At 39.1% G+C, this 14,112-nt stretch overlaps 1 protein-coding gene across 2 annotated transcripts in view; it reads left to right on the forward strand.

Moving 5' to 3' along the window:
* The window catches only part of LOC147722680 (cadherin-10-like), an 862,765-nt gene that overhangs the window by 784,479 nt on the left and 64,174 nt on the right, over positions 1-14,112 (forward strand). For both annotated transcript variants that reach the window (XM_086965170.1, XM_086965171.1), the window contains exons 9-10: positions 464-585; positions 11,805-11,913. In XM_086965170.1, coding sequence (XP_086821296.1) covers positions 464-585; positions 11,805-11,913 — 231 coding nt within the window. The remainder of the gene's footprint in view (positions 1-463; positions 586-11,804; positions 11,914-14,112) is intronic.

The following is a 14,112-nucleotide window of genomic DNA, read 5'->3' on the forward strand; positions in this document are numbered from 1 at the left end:
AACGTTTTTGGTTTCTCAAACAGCGATTTGAACTCAATGGGGATTGGAAAATTGAAGGTTATACTGGTGTCACCAGTTAATGCACAGTGCTATTGCCCCTTTGTAAGGCACTTTTCCTACAATTTACTGTTTGTTTGAGTTTAACAAATAATTAGCCAAAGGTAATAATGTACAAATATATCGCACAGCAGGGCGGGTCTACTCTGCACTTAACATAACAAAAGATAATTCTAAAAATAATAATAAAATAAACAAATTTAATAAATGCAAACACATCCAAATGAATATCTCACTTACACGTTGACTGGGAAAAATTGGTCGAGGAATCACAATAATGGAAATCAGTTTAGCTCATTTTTAAAAAAATATAAGAATGTCACTGGATAATAGAAGAGGAAATATTAATTTAAGCTGGGACTGTCTCAACAGCACCATCATTTCATTAATTTGTTTCTGTCTACAGACAACCCCAAACAAGCCACTCGTGTTCATGTTTACGTAAAAGTGCTGGACGTCAATGACAACGCACCCGAATTTGCCACGTTCTATGACACTTTTGTATGTGAAAATGCAAGAGCTGGGCAGGTAATGTATTTGCATAATAAAGCAAACCTAATGTTGTAATTTTGAGCTCGTCTACAAACTGATTTTTTAAAATCATTATTCGGGAAACTTTAACATGATACATACATGTCATTATATAATATGCAATATTTTTTAAGTTCGATTTCCCTTTTTGACTATCGTTGGTCGTTGGTTGTCCTCTGGGCATTAACTGGCTTACAAATGCTCAATCTGTCAAAAAACAGAAAAAAGGGAATACAAAGAATGCAGGTGACCGAGTGGGACATGAGGATGAAAAAATGTATTAACTCCACCCAAATGTAATTTCTTAAAATGAAATTATTTAGATTAAAACAACGTGGTGCTGATGTGAAACGTGTGTTTCTCTGGTTAAGAGAGTCGCAAGAACACATGAAAAGGATGTCTATAGAAGTTCATTTTTGGAATATGTAAAAGTGTATGGATTTTTTTGAAGCAATGTCATTTTTCAATGGCTACATTGTGTTTACCTTGTTCTATGAACAAGCCAAAAGAATAATGAAATATAAATATTGCACTCTCACCATTCACGGATCTGTAAATTCAAAGTACTGCTTTAGCTAGACAGGCGCTTTTTAGACGATAATGTTTTTTGTATCCCACGTCACCATTCTGCACCAAACATTCACAAAATGTATACATGGTTAATTAAACATTTTAATTAACTTTTTCAGGCTATCATCTGGGAATACAGGATACATCCATATGGGGAAAAGGCAAAATGTTTGGTTCCAATACAATCATAGGCATCGAAATTGCATGTGCCTGACAAACGTTGTTGAAAAAAATCAACACAATGCAATTTCATTTCGTGTTTTTTGCGATTTGCTTTTCTTTTATTTTTTTAGAAAAGCAGGAATCTTGCTATCCAGTGCGCATGCACACATTTTAAAAGTATATGTTAAAATGTTGGCGAGCAGCTCACAGGTTAGAAATTTGAAAATTCCTAATTTGCTGAAAACAGATTGTTAAAATTCGTGAGCTGGCCATTTGCAACCCAACCCATGAGTTGTCGCACATCACATATATTCGCTAATACAAAACGCTGAATGGATGCTTCACGAAAAGTGCCAGACCAAAGTAGGAAAAAAGGGCCTGTTGAGCATAGCAATTTTGTGCCGATTTCTAAATTCCTAATGCATCAAAATCTTATTGTAATTTGGTAAAGCTATTAAGAAAAGCAAAAGGAGTTTTGCAACTCATTCAAGTCAATTAAGAGGAGGGGTGAAAAAGGCATTCCATTCTATTTTCAATTCGTAATGAGATGTATCACTAGTTTGGGAACACAACTGCAGTTGCAAACCTGTGAACAGTTACAGACACCTCAAAGGGAGTGGTAACCCCTTTGCAAAGGGTAAACTGTCCCTGAAGGGCCGCTTCCACTTTGAGACATGTCGGGTGGTCTCAGTAGGTGCGGGCAGTGCTCCAAATAACAGCGAGCTGCTTTTCTCAAAATATTCCAAAATACGATTTATTTTTAAAGCAGCACCAGTTCCCTAAAAAAAAATAAAAAAAAGTTTTCAGTTTCAGAATGCAAACACAGGGAAGATGGTCTGCTGTTCTTTGCAGGGCAATAATCCTGCCTTTGTAGCCAATTAGAGGATGTTGCAAATAGTGACCTATTTAATTAATATTCATTAGGCAAGTCAGTTTACAACAACCTGTTATTGGAAATTTTTCAAGGTAACCTATTAATTAATACTTAGGTCATTTAGCAAAATGCAAAAGCAGGTCATGAAAAGGCAGTGTGCAATTTACCCTCACTATTTGCAACATGTGTTTTCTAACATCGAGCCCCTGGTACAACAAGTTTGTGTACAGCTGCTCACTGTTTTTATGTTGATGAATGAGCACGAATGAGCATTAAATCTGCTGTCCCATTTAACACATTTAATATCCTTGGCTTGTATATCCTCTTGGAGTTCCAAGAGCTTGAGGTCCATGGCCTTGCTAATCAATATGGTCAATGAACTCATTGACAGTAATGTATGGCAGTGGGTACTTTATCCCATGCCTACTATCATTGTGAGAATGCATGTCATAGGGGTCTACAACTGAGTGTATGGAGCTGCATCTGTACACATGAAATTGCACAACATTTATAGCTTGAAGCTTTACTTGAGCTTAGGAGGAGGTCATTTGAGACAAAACTTAGATCTACCAGTCTATTATCCTCTTTAGACACTGTTAGGGGAACTGTTGGTAATACTGCACTTTAAGAGGCATCAGAGGATCTTTTAGACCACAGGCGAAAATTAGACTATATCTCAGCAGTTGAGGCTGTACCAGTATACATGAAGCTACAATGAACATAAGACTGCACTGTAAAAGGTAAAAAATAGGCATGTTTACGAATATAATATCCAACATACAATACTATTGCAAAATATGCAATTTTGAAAATAAGAAAGGCCTTCATGAGGTTTATATCCCCAATAAGGTCATATTTGAAAGAGGTCTTGTTGTTCCCAATTAATTTTCAAAAAATGTGTAATTTCCTTGTCTGATCTTTAACAGTGTTTGGTGGCAATGTACTTTCAATAGCAAAGAATGGCTAAAATGAGAATGATCATTGGTTAATATTGAGGTCTTAATAGATTTATCACCATTCCTATTTTAGATTTTATTTCATGACATCAGTAACATTTACCATTTAATATTTAGGTAAATATAATCTCTTTGAGGTGTGCTTCACCTCAAACAAAAAGAATGTCCATGAGCCAGTGTTAGACCAGGCATCTTTTGATGTGGATTCCCCTGACATTTGCCTTCTGACCCCCTGTTTTGATTGTGTACTGAACTTCATTTTTGCTGGTTTTAGGACTCTGGGCACTTTTTCACTGCTGAGCAGTGCTAAAGTGCATGTGCTCTGTGTCTAAAATGTAATGGCATTTGGATTCTCAATGATTGGCATGTTTGATTTACTGATAACTCCCAGTACAGTGAACAACATGTTCCCATGGCCTATAAATCAAATGCTACTAGTGGGCCTGCAGCACCGATTTTGCCACCCACATGAGTAACCCTTCAAACCTACCTCAGGCCTGCTGCTTCAGAACCTGTGTGCGCAGTGTAAACTGCCAGTTTGACCTGGCAAGTTCACCTATTTGCCAGGCCCAAACCTTCTCTTTTATTTTCATAAATGTATCCTTAAGGTAGGCCCTAGGTAGACCCATGGGCAGAGTGCAGTGTTTTTAAACAGTAGGTCACGGATTGTGGAGTTTTGCATGTCCTGCTAGTGAAACTAATTAATTCATTTTTCACTACTGCAACGCCTATCTCTCCCATAGGTTATCATAGGAGCCGCCTTGTAACAGGTTTACAAGTGTAAATTCCAATTGGGAAAATATAGAAAGAGTAAGTTTGGTATCTCTGGACTCATAATTAAAAAAATAATCTTTAAGTGCAGGTACTTTTTAAATTGCAGGTCTAAAAATGCCACTTTTAGAAAGTTTAAGTAATCATGATGCAAGCATGCACTCCTTCCCTTGTAATCTTCACTTACTTCTTTCAATTTAAACTAGACAATTTCAGGCGTTATCTGGTGCCGCGGTCTATCCCAATATCGTGGCAATGTGGTTAACAGATGAGTATGTGCACGTATTCTACGTGCACGCCAGTCGCACTGCTCAATTCAGGGATTGTTCCTCGTTGATATCTGAAATTCCACTTTCAATCCACGAGATAAACCAATATTTTACCAATTTTTCAGTACTTATACCAATTTTCATCGAAAAGATCACACTCACGACTAGGTCAGCTGAATTCCATGATCTGCTTTTATTACATAATTTTCAAAGGTCGCTGCATTCCCATCCGGGCTTCAACATAGACACGTCAAGTAAAGCAGTTCATTTTGATGGCCTCATATGATATCTCCCAATGCATTTCGAACTGTTAAGTTCTTTGTCAGGGGTAACTGAGAAAAGACATCATAACAGAATATCTATGCCATCTGCTTAGGCTAAACAATATTCAATAGTGCAAGTGAAACAAAAACTAAACTCCACTGTTGATTGCAAACCCATGCCCCTCCACCCTCGTGAAATTGTACTTCAATCTGTATGAAAAGCATATCCGTTCATCCACAACCTCAATGGCTAAACCAAAAAAACATTGTCTGCTCAAAACCCCATTCATTCATGAACATAAAATTGCTTAACGCTACAACCCCTCCAAACTACCTCCCCATTTCCACTCAGTTACCTATCTTGTGCCTACACCTTTTAAATCCCTTCACAAAAACTAGTGTAATACCTTCAAAGTTGAGGCCAGCAGCCTAAATACATAATTCATACTCTCTCCAACGGCCAGAAATGCAAGTTCTTTATCCTGCGCATGCTTATCTACGCGCTTTCCGGGTGAATACCATAATGTGTTAACCAATGGGAAAACAACGAAGATGACCCCATGACACAATGCCGATTGGACCTGAAACCTTAAAGAAATATAACACTTTGCCATGACAATGCACCTTCAATAAAATGCCATTAACTACAAAAGTATACACTAACACAACTGACTACTCCTTTGTGAAAACCTTGTGCTTATTCTTATCTATTTGTGCGATTGTATTTTAAATGATAATGTTGATGGTATTTATTTAATGTCTGAACTGGTCACAATATGAATCACATATTTGGTTGTACGTATTTTGTATATAATGTCGGCATAATAAAGGGGTTTGATAAGTGGGAGGAAAAAGGTTGGTGACATATTCACGAATGAGCGGAAAGCGCATAGATAAGCATGCGCATGAGAAAGAACTTGCATTTCTGGCCAGAATTACTGTTTCTTAATTTCTATATTAAGGGTATAAAAAATGCATGTCTTCAACACAGGCATTAAAAAGCACTGGGACGGCAAATTACTTGTATCTCTATGTTGACCAGCTACACTCATGTTTACATCCCAGTATTATTGCACAGAACCTCATGAAGCTCAAATGCTTGTCTAAAACTAATAACCCACAATATCTCATAGTCCTACGCATAGAGTGCTAAGGCTTGTCCGAGACTGTTCTTATATTCACATTTACACAATCTAAAGTGCAAATGAATAATCTAAAACATATATAAAGTGCAATCACATGTTTATAGATAAAGTGCAAATGCATTAAACCTTTGCTTGCCATGATAATCATGTACGGGTCAAAGGGTGCTCATGCATGTCTCTCTAATGAGCCATAGTTATTATAAAGTGCAATTGCCATTTGTAAACACAATACTATATAGATTCTGTTCAGTTGCTACTAAAGTGCAAATGCAAGTCCGTTTCTCTTAATTCATAATCAATATTCCATAAACAAGTAGATGTAAACCTCTCACTCTCATATTTACATACAAAATGGAAGTGCAAAAAAACACTGTACCCTTTTATAATTATAAAAGAATTCAGATGTTACTAAAATGCAAGAGCAAATATATTGAGGTATATTATTCTCAATATGTAATATGTAACCTATGCAGATGATACACAACTAGTGGTGGCTCTGAACCAGGTGGGGGGCACATCCAGCAATCTGGGCAGTTGTCTAAAAGCAATAACAAAATGGATGGCCCTGTCCCACTTAAAACTGAATGGGGAAAAAACAGAGCTGATGTTCCTAGGAAAATCTGTTGTACCAAGAACCACCATTGATTGGCCGACTTGCATGGATGCTCCCCCAGAACCAAAAGATCAGATTAAAAGTCTTTGAGTATGGCTAGATAACAACTTAAGCTTCAATCAGCAAGCCACCAAACTCTCTGCCACATGCTTTGGTCTGATGAGAATGTTGAGGAATGTCTTGCCTCTCCTCCCCTTTCAAGCTCGAAGGATAATGGTACAGGCCATTATCCTGTCCCGCCTTGACTACGGGAACGCCCTTTACGTGTGCGCTCCTGTCAGCACGATTAAAAAACTCCAAGTCATCCAGAATGTGGCGGCACGTCTCCTTCTCGGACTTTCTCGGAGACACTCGGGTGTTGACGCCCTGAGGAAATTACACTGGCTCCCCATACAGGCCACGGTGAAATTCAAGGCGATGTGCTTAACGCACAAAGCTATGTGGCAAAAAGGTCCCGCAATGATCTGTTCCTTAGCCACTCCTTACCATCCACGGCGATCGTTGCGTTCCAGTACAACCTTTGTGGCTATAACCAAGAAAATCAAACGAGCCAGATGGGGAGACCGCTCTTTTTCGTGGAATGCGGCTTCTGACTGGAACTCCCTGCCACTCACCTTGCACAGTGAACCTGATCTCCTAAAATTCTGCAAAAACCTGAAAACACTGCTCTTCCACTAACCCGTAGCTGGTGGTTATCGTTTCCCACCCGTCCTTAGCGCTACAAGGCCTCCGGGTAGTAATGCGCTTTATAAAACTCTATTAATAATAATAATAATAATAATAATAATAATAATAATAATAATATATTGAGGTATATTATTCTCAATTAATAAAAAATAATACTACACAAATATTGCAGAAAAAACAGTATTGCACATACTAGTGGCAAAACAAGAATCAAAGAAAACAATTGTCTGTCACACTGCTTACAACTAAACACTGTGGCTGAAGTGGTCATATCTGAAATGTTATGACGAGATACTGTGTCACAGGCTTGTGCATGTCCCTTACAACATATATGCCAAAAATAGTAGTGTGCAAATGTTGCTCAGTGCTAGGAAATGTGCAAATTAGAAACAGTTTATACTCAACAATTATCTCATAGTGGCTAGATGACAGAGGGTCCAACAATGCCCTTCCAATAAAATACCCAGGCAAAAATCACATGTATGCACAGATTGTCAATTGCCATATAGGTCTGTTCATAAATGGACATGCAGCTCTTCATCAAGATTATGTCCCCATGGTTTTATATATATATTCACTGAAAAAAACAAATGTTACAGGGACATTAGAATTAAACAGACATTTCACTCATGCAAAACCATAGAAATTCAGCAGTTATAGTTACCTGAGATAACTATAACTTATGCTCAAGCAATGCACTGCTTATGAACACAAATGTTACATCACTCAAGCCACGGTCAGTGACATCACTGATTACATCAATGATGTGTGTGTCTTGTATTTGCATTTTCCTCCCTAACCCCACCCATTTATGATCCGTCTTTCCCAATTTTCCCACCACTCCCCCTGTCCCTCCTAGGCAGAGATCTCCTCACAGAAAATATAGCAGAGATCTCCAGGCGAAGGTTTGTGATATGTGTTTTGTAGTACAAGAGTAGTACTACTGTAGTAGTTTTTTATATACTACAAAATGCAATTTGTGAATTCGGACCGTAATGTTATTTAGAAGTTGTAAGCTAATAGTGACACCTAAGACAAACCTAGTGACATTTTCTTGCATAATATTGAGCGATGTTGCAATATCTGTGTTTCCACGTTAAAGAATATCTTACCTGTTGTAAAATAATGCCACAGTTTGAAGCCCGATTTTCTAAAAATTGACAACATTTTCAAACAGCTTAGACAACAGCTGTACAGCTTCTCAAAGCGGACATGCCAAGGTGACTTTTGCATGTGCTGGCTGGAAGTGGACTATTTTACATGGCTATATTGACTACTAAACTCTAATATACCTTAAACGCAAAACAACGCCTGCCCCCACAGACTTTGATGAAGGCCTCCCTTTTCTCAGCTATATTCATTTTCCTTGGACTTAATGGGGGCCTTTAAACAAGTGCGGGGCATGCGCTACACTGCTTATATGAGCCATGTTCATACTCTCTGCACTATGAATTCCTTTGGGGCTGTATAAAAAAAGTGAGCACTAAGGGCTAGATGTAGGTAAAACTAATTTACCGATTCATAAATACCAAATTTTACCGATTCAGTATTTATGAATCGGTAAATTAGAAGGAGGGAGATGTAGGTAATTTTTTATTTTGAATTACCGAATCTGTAAGATTCGGTATTTAGCGATTCGGTAAATACCGAATTGGTATTCCCCATTGATTCCTATGGGCTTTTGAGCCCATAGGAATCAATGGGGAATACCGATTCGGTATTTACCGAATCAGTAAATACCGAATCCAGTAAGGGTGCAGGGGGTGTCACTTTGACACCCTCTAGCAACCCAAGTGCAGGCTTGTGTGCCATGAGGCACACATACATGCCCTAAGGGCATGTCTGTGTGTCACATTGCACAGGTGTGCATGCACAGATGTGCATGCACACCTGAATTCGGTATTTTACCACCCAATAGGATTGGGTGGGAAAATACTGACTCTTAAGGGCCTGAGGCACTCTGTGGAGTGTCACCTACATCTTGATTTACCGAATCAGTAAAATTACCGATTCAGTAAATTTACCGATTCTGTAAAATAATGGCCCCTAGACCTCAATCACCAATTACCGGTCGGTAACGGCCGAATTCGGCCGTTACCGACCGGTAATTGGCGACCTACATCTGGCCCAAAAAGTGGTAATTTTCGACAGGTCTCTGCCACATTTTTTAACTGACTGGTGCCCCTAAATTGTTGATGATTTTGATGAGCAGCATTTTGCCACCACAGAGAATTGTAAATCGTTGTTTGTTACTGGTATTATAAATGAAGTGTTGATTTTGTCTAGAAATATAGCAACATTTTTTGACATGTCTATAGTTAAAAACAAACAGCCCACCGATGAGCCACAAAACAAAATGACAAGACAACAAAAACACAAAAGGGCATAACACAACAAAACAGTAAACACAGAGGGCAACCAGCATAATAGCTACTGAACAACACAACAGAAACACTATGCAACAATTCAACAAAAACACAGCACAGAAACAGTACAAAAACACATAATACAGCACAAAACACACCACTAACTCTACTTATCTGCTTTCAGAATATTGTGGTAAAAGATGTTTGCATCCCTTTTCCATGGACAGTACAAAGTAAAAACATGAATACATATAGATGTGCAATTACACCCATTTAACAAATGAAAGGGTTCTCTTAAATTTCCATATCCTTCACATATTTCATGGCTTTGTCAGATACAAATACATTTTTAAAGCCATATTTAAAAATGTGATTATAGTAGCTCTGCTTAGGAAAGTTGAGCTGCGCCTGTGGCCATTAGTTCAATGTTGAGCAATGCAGAATATAGGGATTATCAATTGTTTCCGCGTCCCTCAGAAGGTCCTCACATTAACCTTTTCCAAAATAGCCCGCTGTAGATCTTAATTATTTATTGATTCCGAAGAGTGCAATTTATCTTGCATCCCTTCTGAGATCAAACTCCTAAAAGTAATTCAAGTTTAATGTCTCCACGTGGCTTCCCTGTAGCTCTTTATTTTCTTGCGTATCTATCATTTGATGCTAAATTTGTATTACTCGATTTGATTTGTGAACATGTAATGATGTGTCTTTTCATCCCTTTTTCACCAAGAATTGATAAATGGTCAACAAACAACAGTTATGCATTTTGTCTAAAACGCTCTCACCTTTCTAGTCCGATGAGCTAAACATGTAAAGGCCAAAATATTGATTTGTGAAGTATGTTTTTCTAAAAAGCTGAAGGGGAAAGCCATTGGAGATAGATTACTACACAGATGTGTCACTATTTCTTTTGTGAGCTAAATATGGATTTTCTGTTCCTAGAATTTAATGATCATAATATGTTAATGGAGTTTGGTATTCTCGTAATTATGTAGTCATGAAAGAACACTAAATATATGTATGATTCACCTGGAGACTGAACATCTGCAGATTTTATTTCCATTAAATGCCATTAGTTTTGTGTGTCCTGGAATTGATTATCAACATTATCCTCATATACTGGAGAGAATTCTGGATGGCACTGTTGTCAGCTCCTGACAATAAGTGCCAGTCTTTAACCTAGCCAGGCACTAAAGCAAGGCCATAGCCCAATGTATTGTCAGTGCTCCACTGCCACTCTTCAACCCTGTCTTTCTATGTCGGTGTATCCATATCAGCGCTCTTTTGTAAGTGTTCAAGTGTCAGTATCCATTTGTCAACGTTTCTCTTCAGTATTCATGTGCAGGTGTTGGTGCCCCAGTGCCTGTCCTCCTGGAGGTTTCCCTGTGTCAATGCAAGTGTTCTGGTGCCAGTGACTCAGTGACTGTAACAAAATACTAAACAACAAAACAAAAGCCAGTAATGCAACTTCTATTTAAAGACCAACTTGAGTTTCTACGCGCAACAAATTAAACTAAGTGCGAGTTTGGACAATTTGTCAGAATAAATCACTTTTATTTTTCATGGAAGTTTTCAAAATATTCGTTAGTTAAGGTTCACCAAAAGTTCACAACAAGTATAAAGGACAAACAATACAAAATACTATCTTCATAAAAATGACATTTTCATAAAAGTACACATTAGTGGGAAAGAAACATTCAAACGTGGTTGATCAACATTAACATTCAAATCTCACACTCTCACGCATACCATACATACACAAATCAATATTTACAATTTTTAATGTCACAAAAGAAATTTTTAGAGTACACCAAAGAGACTTATTTGGTTGGATCACTAATTTTTAACCATATCAAAATAAGCTATTTAGAAAATTGCACTCTTATGGTGTAGATAGGCGGTCTATGCGTTTCAAACCCCTAGCTGGTGGGGGGGTTCTCATCAGGACCTCATAACTTTGGTATGAGTGTGCACTAATAAGAAAGGAACCGGGCGTTCACAAAATGATTTGTGTTGTCAGGTGACACGATTCGTGTCACCTGACGACACAGATTGGAAACCGCACCGAGGCAAGGCGCAACTTGGCCGAAGGTCCTTGATCCATTCCTGGCTCCTTCTCAGCTCCGCTGCAAACACGATTCCATCAAATTATCAACTGACACATCAAAAGAAATCAATTTGTCAATTTTTGACAATAATCATCTGACAATATCTTTGTTCTAGAACAGTGGTGTAGCAAGGGTGCCAAGGCCCCCGGTAAAGCAAGGACAGTGCCCCCCCATCGGCTGTTTTATCACTGAAATACTGCGATATTGAGATGAAATGGACCCGTAAAGCCGTGCTGCACTATTGAGATCGATGCCTCTTCTCTAGAAGCATAACATGTTTTTTATTCCACCTTGATTGCATTATGACGAGCATTGAGACTGTTTTCTGGAAGCTGCATGCTTTCGTCTTACAGACTCCACGGAATTCAAATCAATTCATTGTCACAATGTCCTACTGACTCTGCTGTATTATATTTGTTCTCTTCTTTGCAGTTAATACAAACTATAAGTGCCATAGACAAAGATGAACCTCCCGGTGGGCAGAAGTATTTCTTCAGTCTTGCTGCGGTGAATCCAAACTTTACAGTCCAGGATATTGAAGGTAACTTTATCCCTGTTAGTCTTTCCTGTGTTCCATAATAGGCTTTAAAACGAACATGCTTTATGTGTATGTGTAACCATGCAGACATAGATTACATTATGATAGGAGACCAAACCCTCTACTTGCATTTCATGATAAAATGTGCTCTCATGTTTTTTGCTCCAGACACATATCATCTTTCTTGTGGTTAATTTGAAACAAGCTCGTACTTATATTTTTGAACATTAGTGGCTGTATTATTATTGTTTGCGCCGGAGCAGAGCATAGCTGTGTCCTTGTTTTTAACCGCATGCGCGCTAGCGAAATTCCGCTAGCGTGCTGGGTTTTTCAAAATCGCACTTTGCGTGACGAGCTGGGCTCGTCATCAGTGTGCGAGCGGGCTACACCATGACGAGCCCAGCTCGTCATGAGTGTCGAAGGGGTTAAGATACAGCACATACACGTAGGCCCAGTTTCACAAAGATTTTGCGTCTGGGTTGTGTCATCTATTGAGCACTGCTCCGCTGCAAAATCCATTTTGGGATTTACAAAGCCACGCAGATCCCAGCTTGCATGGTTTTGCATGCCTTTTAAAAAAAAGTATCTCCACACAACGCTGCCTTGTGTTACCTTGTTTAAGGTAGGCACTATATGGGTAGTTCATTGGCCTTATTGTGCATTCACCCATGTATTTTGACACAACCCCATATTTACAAAGACGTGTAAACATGGGTTTTGGCCAAAATGGTGCAACTACATGAGGCCTGTATAAAGAGGAGAAATATTTGTATTTCTTTTTATTTCCTATTTGCATGGGTGATGCATTCTGCAGCACACATGCAGAGAAGAAATTGCCTCAAATGATGGTTTTTGTGAAGAAAGATGCATCTTTCTGCACAAAAACTCTACGCCCCATAACACAGGCACTCTAGCGCCTTGAGGCAAGGAAGCTAGGTAGCCACAAGTGTCCCAGCACTAGTAGAAAGGAAAACTGTACCCTATCTTCGAAAATATGGCACTGGTCTGCCCACGTGCACTGCGTTGCACGAAATGTTAGTAAAGATGCCCCTTAATTTGGAATTTCTTAGAGTTAGTGCATAAGCTGCAGACAGAACATCTCGGAAAGAGAACAGTAGCTACATCCCCTTTTTTTGCGCTGTGCTGCCTCTAGGAACATGCATTGACTAAGAGAATTGCCAAGCTGTGTTAAGATATCTTAAAAAGAAGTACACAGCTCTGCACTGCTCCAGAGTGCCCCTTCTTTACAGTCCCTTAATGTTTTATCATTTCAGATACTATGCAATGCTATGATGTTGTGGAGGGGTTGAAGACCCTTTAGGACTCTCTATATGGATGAGTGATGCAAACCCAAGGGATGATAGTCACCATGTTGACTTTCAGCCACCGCACTAATGCGGGTACCAAGTTGTGCTCTGACGAACAAGGCACTAACAGTTTAGAGGCCTCAAGTTGTGGTGAAATAGAACTCTCCGAAGAGGCTTCTCATCAGGCAGTCACAGTTCATTGACTCCTGAATGAAGAATTCCAAACCCTCCACAGTTTTGAAGACCAAACTCAAGATGGTTTTGCCCCCTCTGGCTTCTGGTTTTTATGGATTTTATTGTTATATCCGTCTTACCTTTACAGCTGGGAGTGTAGTCAGCGGCAGGACACAGGCTCTGGCAGCCCCTGTGGTGCAGGTGGTCCCCAACCCTTCAGGGGCTCCTCCACCATTGTGTGCGGGGGGGGGGGGTGTTTATCCCAAGACCAATGAATATCGTTGAGCTATGGGAGACGAAGGGGACTATCTTAACACTCTACAAAGAGAGGGCCTAGGTTTGCGCAGTGTAGTGTGGTGTTCTGATTTTTTTTATCGTTTTCCACTTGAGCTAGGAAAACAGAAAATATTATTTTGAACATTATTCTCTGTGTCACTAGGAGCCAAGGTAACGAGAGCTGATTTCTAAAAATGTGGTTAGATCCCAGCTGCTTGGTTTAACATCCCTGGAGCAGCTCGTTATCATTCGTTAATGCCTCACTTAAATTATCCTACATACTCTTAACCTGCAAAGCAAAGAAGCCCTGCTAATTTGCATGAGCAGCCTTAGCTAAGAGTGGTAGGATGTCCTGGAGTGTCATCACTTGGCAGTTGTTTTTTTTTTTTGGTAATGACAGACTTTGCATTTAATGGAGAACTCTGGGTAAAACTACATCACACTA

The sequence above is a fragment of the Lissotriton vulgaris genome, chromosome 4_1 (genome assembly GCF_964263255.1).
Source record: "Lissotriton vulgaris chromosome 4_1, aLisVul1.2, whole genome shotgun sequence".
Lineage (NCBI taxonomy): Eukaryota > Metazoa > Chordata > Amphibia > Caudata > Salamandridae > Lissotriton > Lissotriton vulgaris.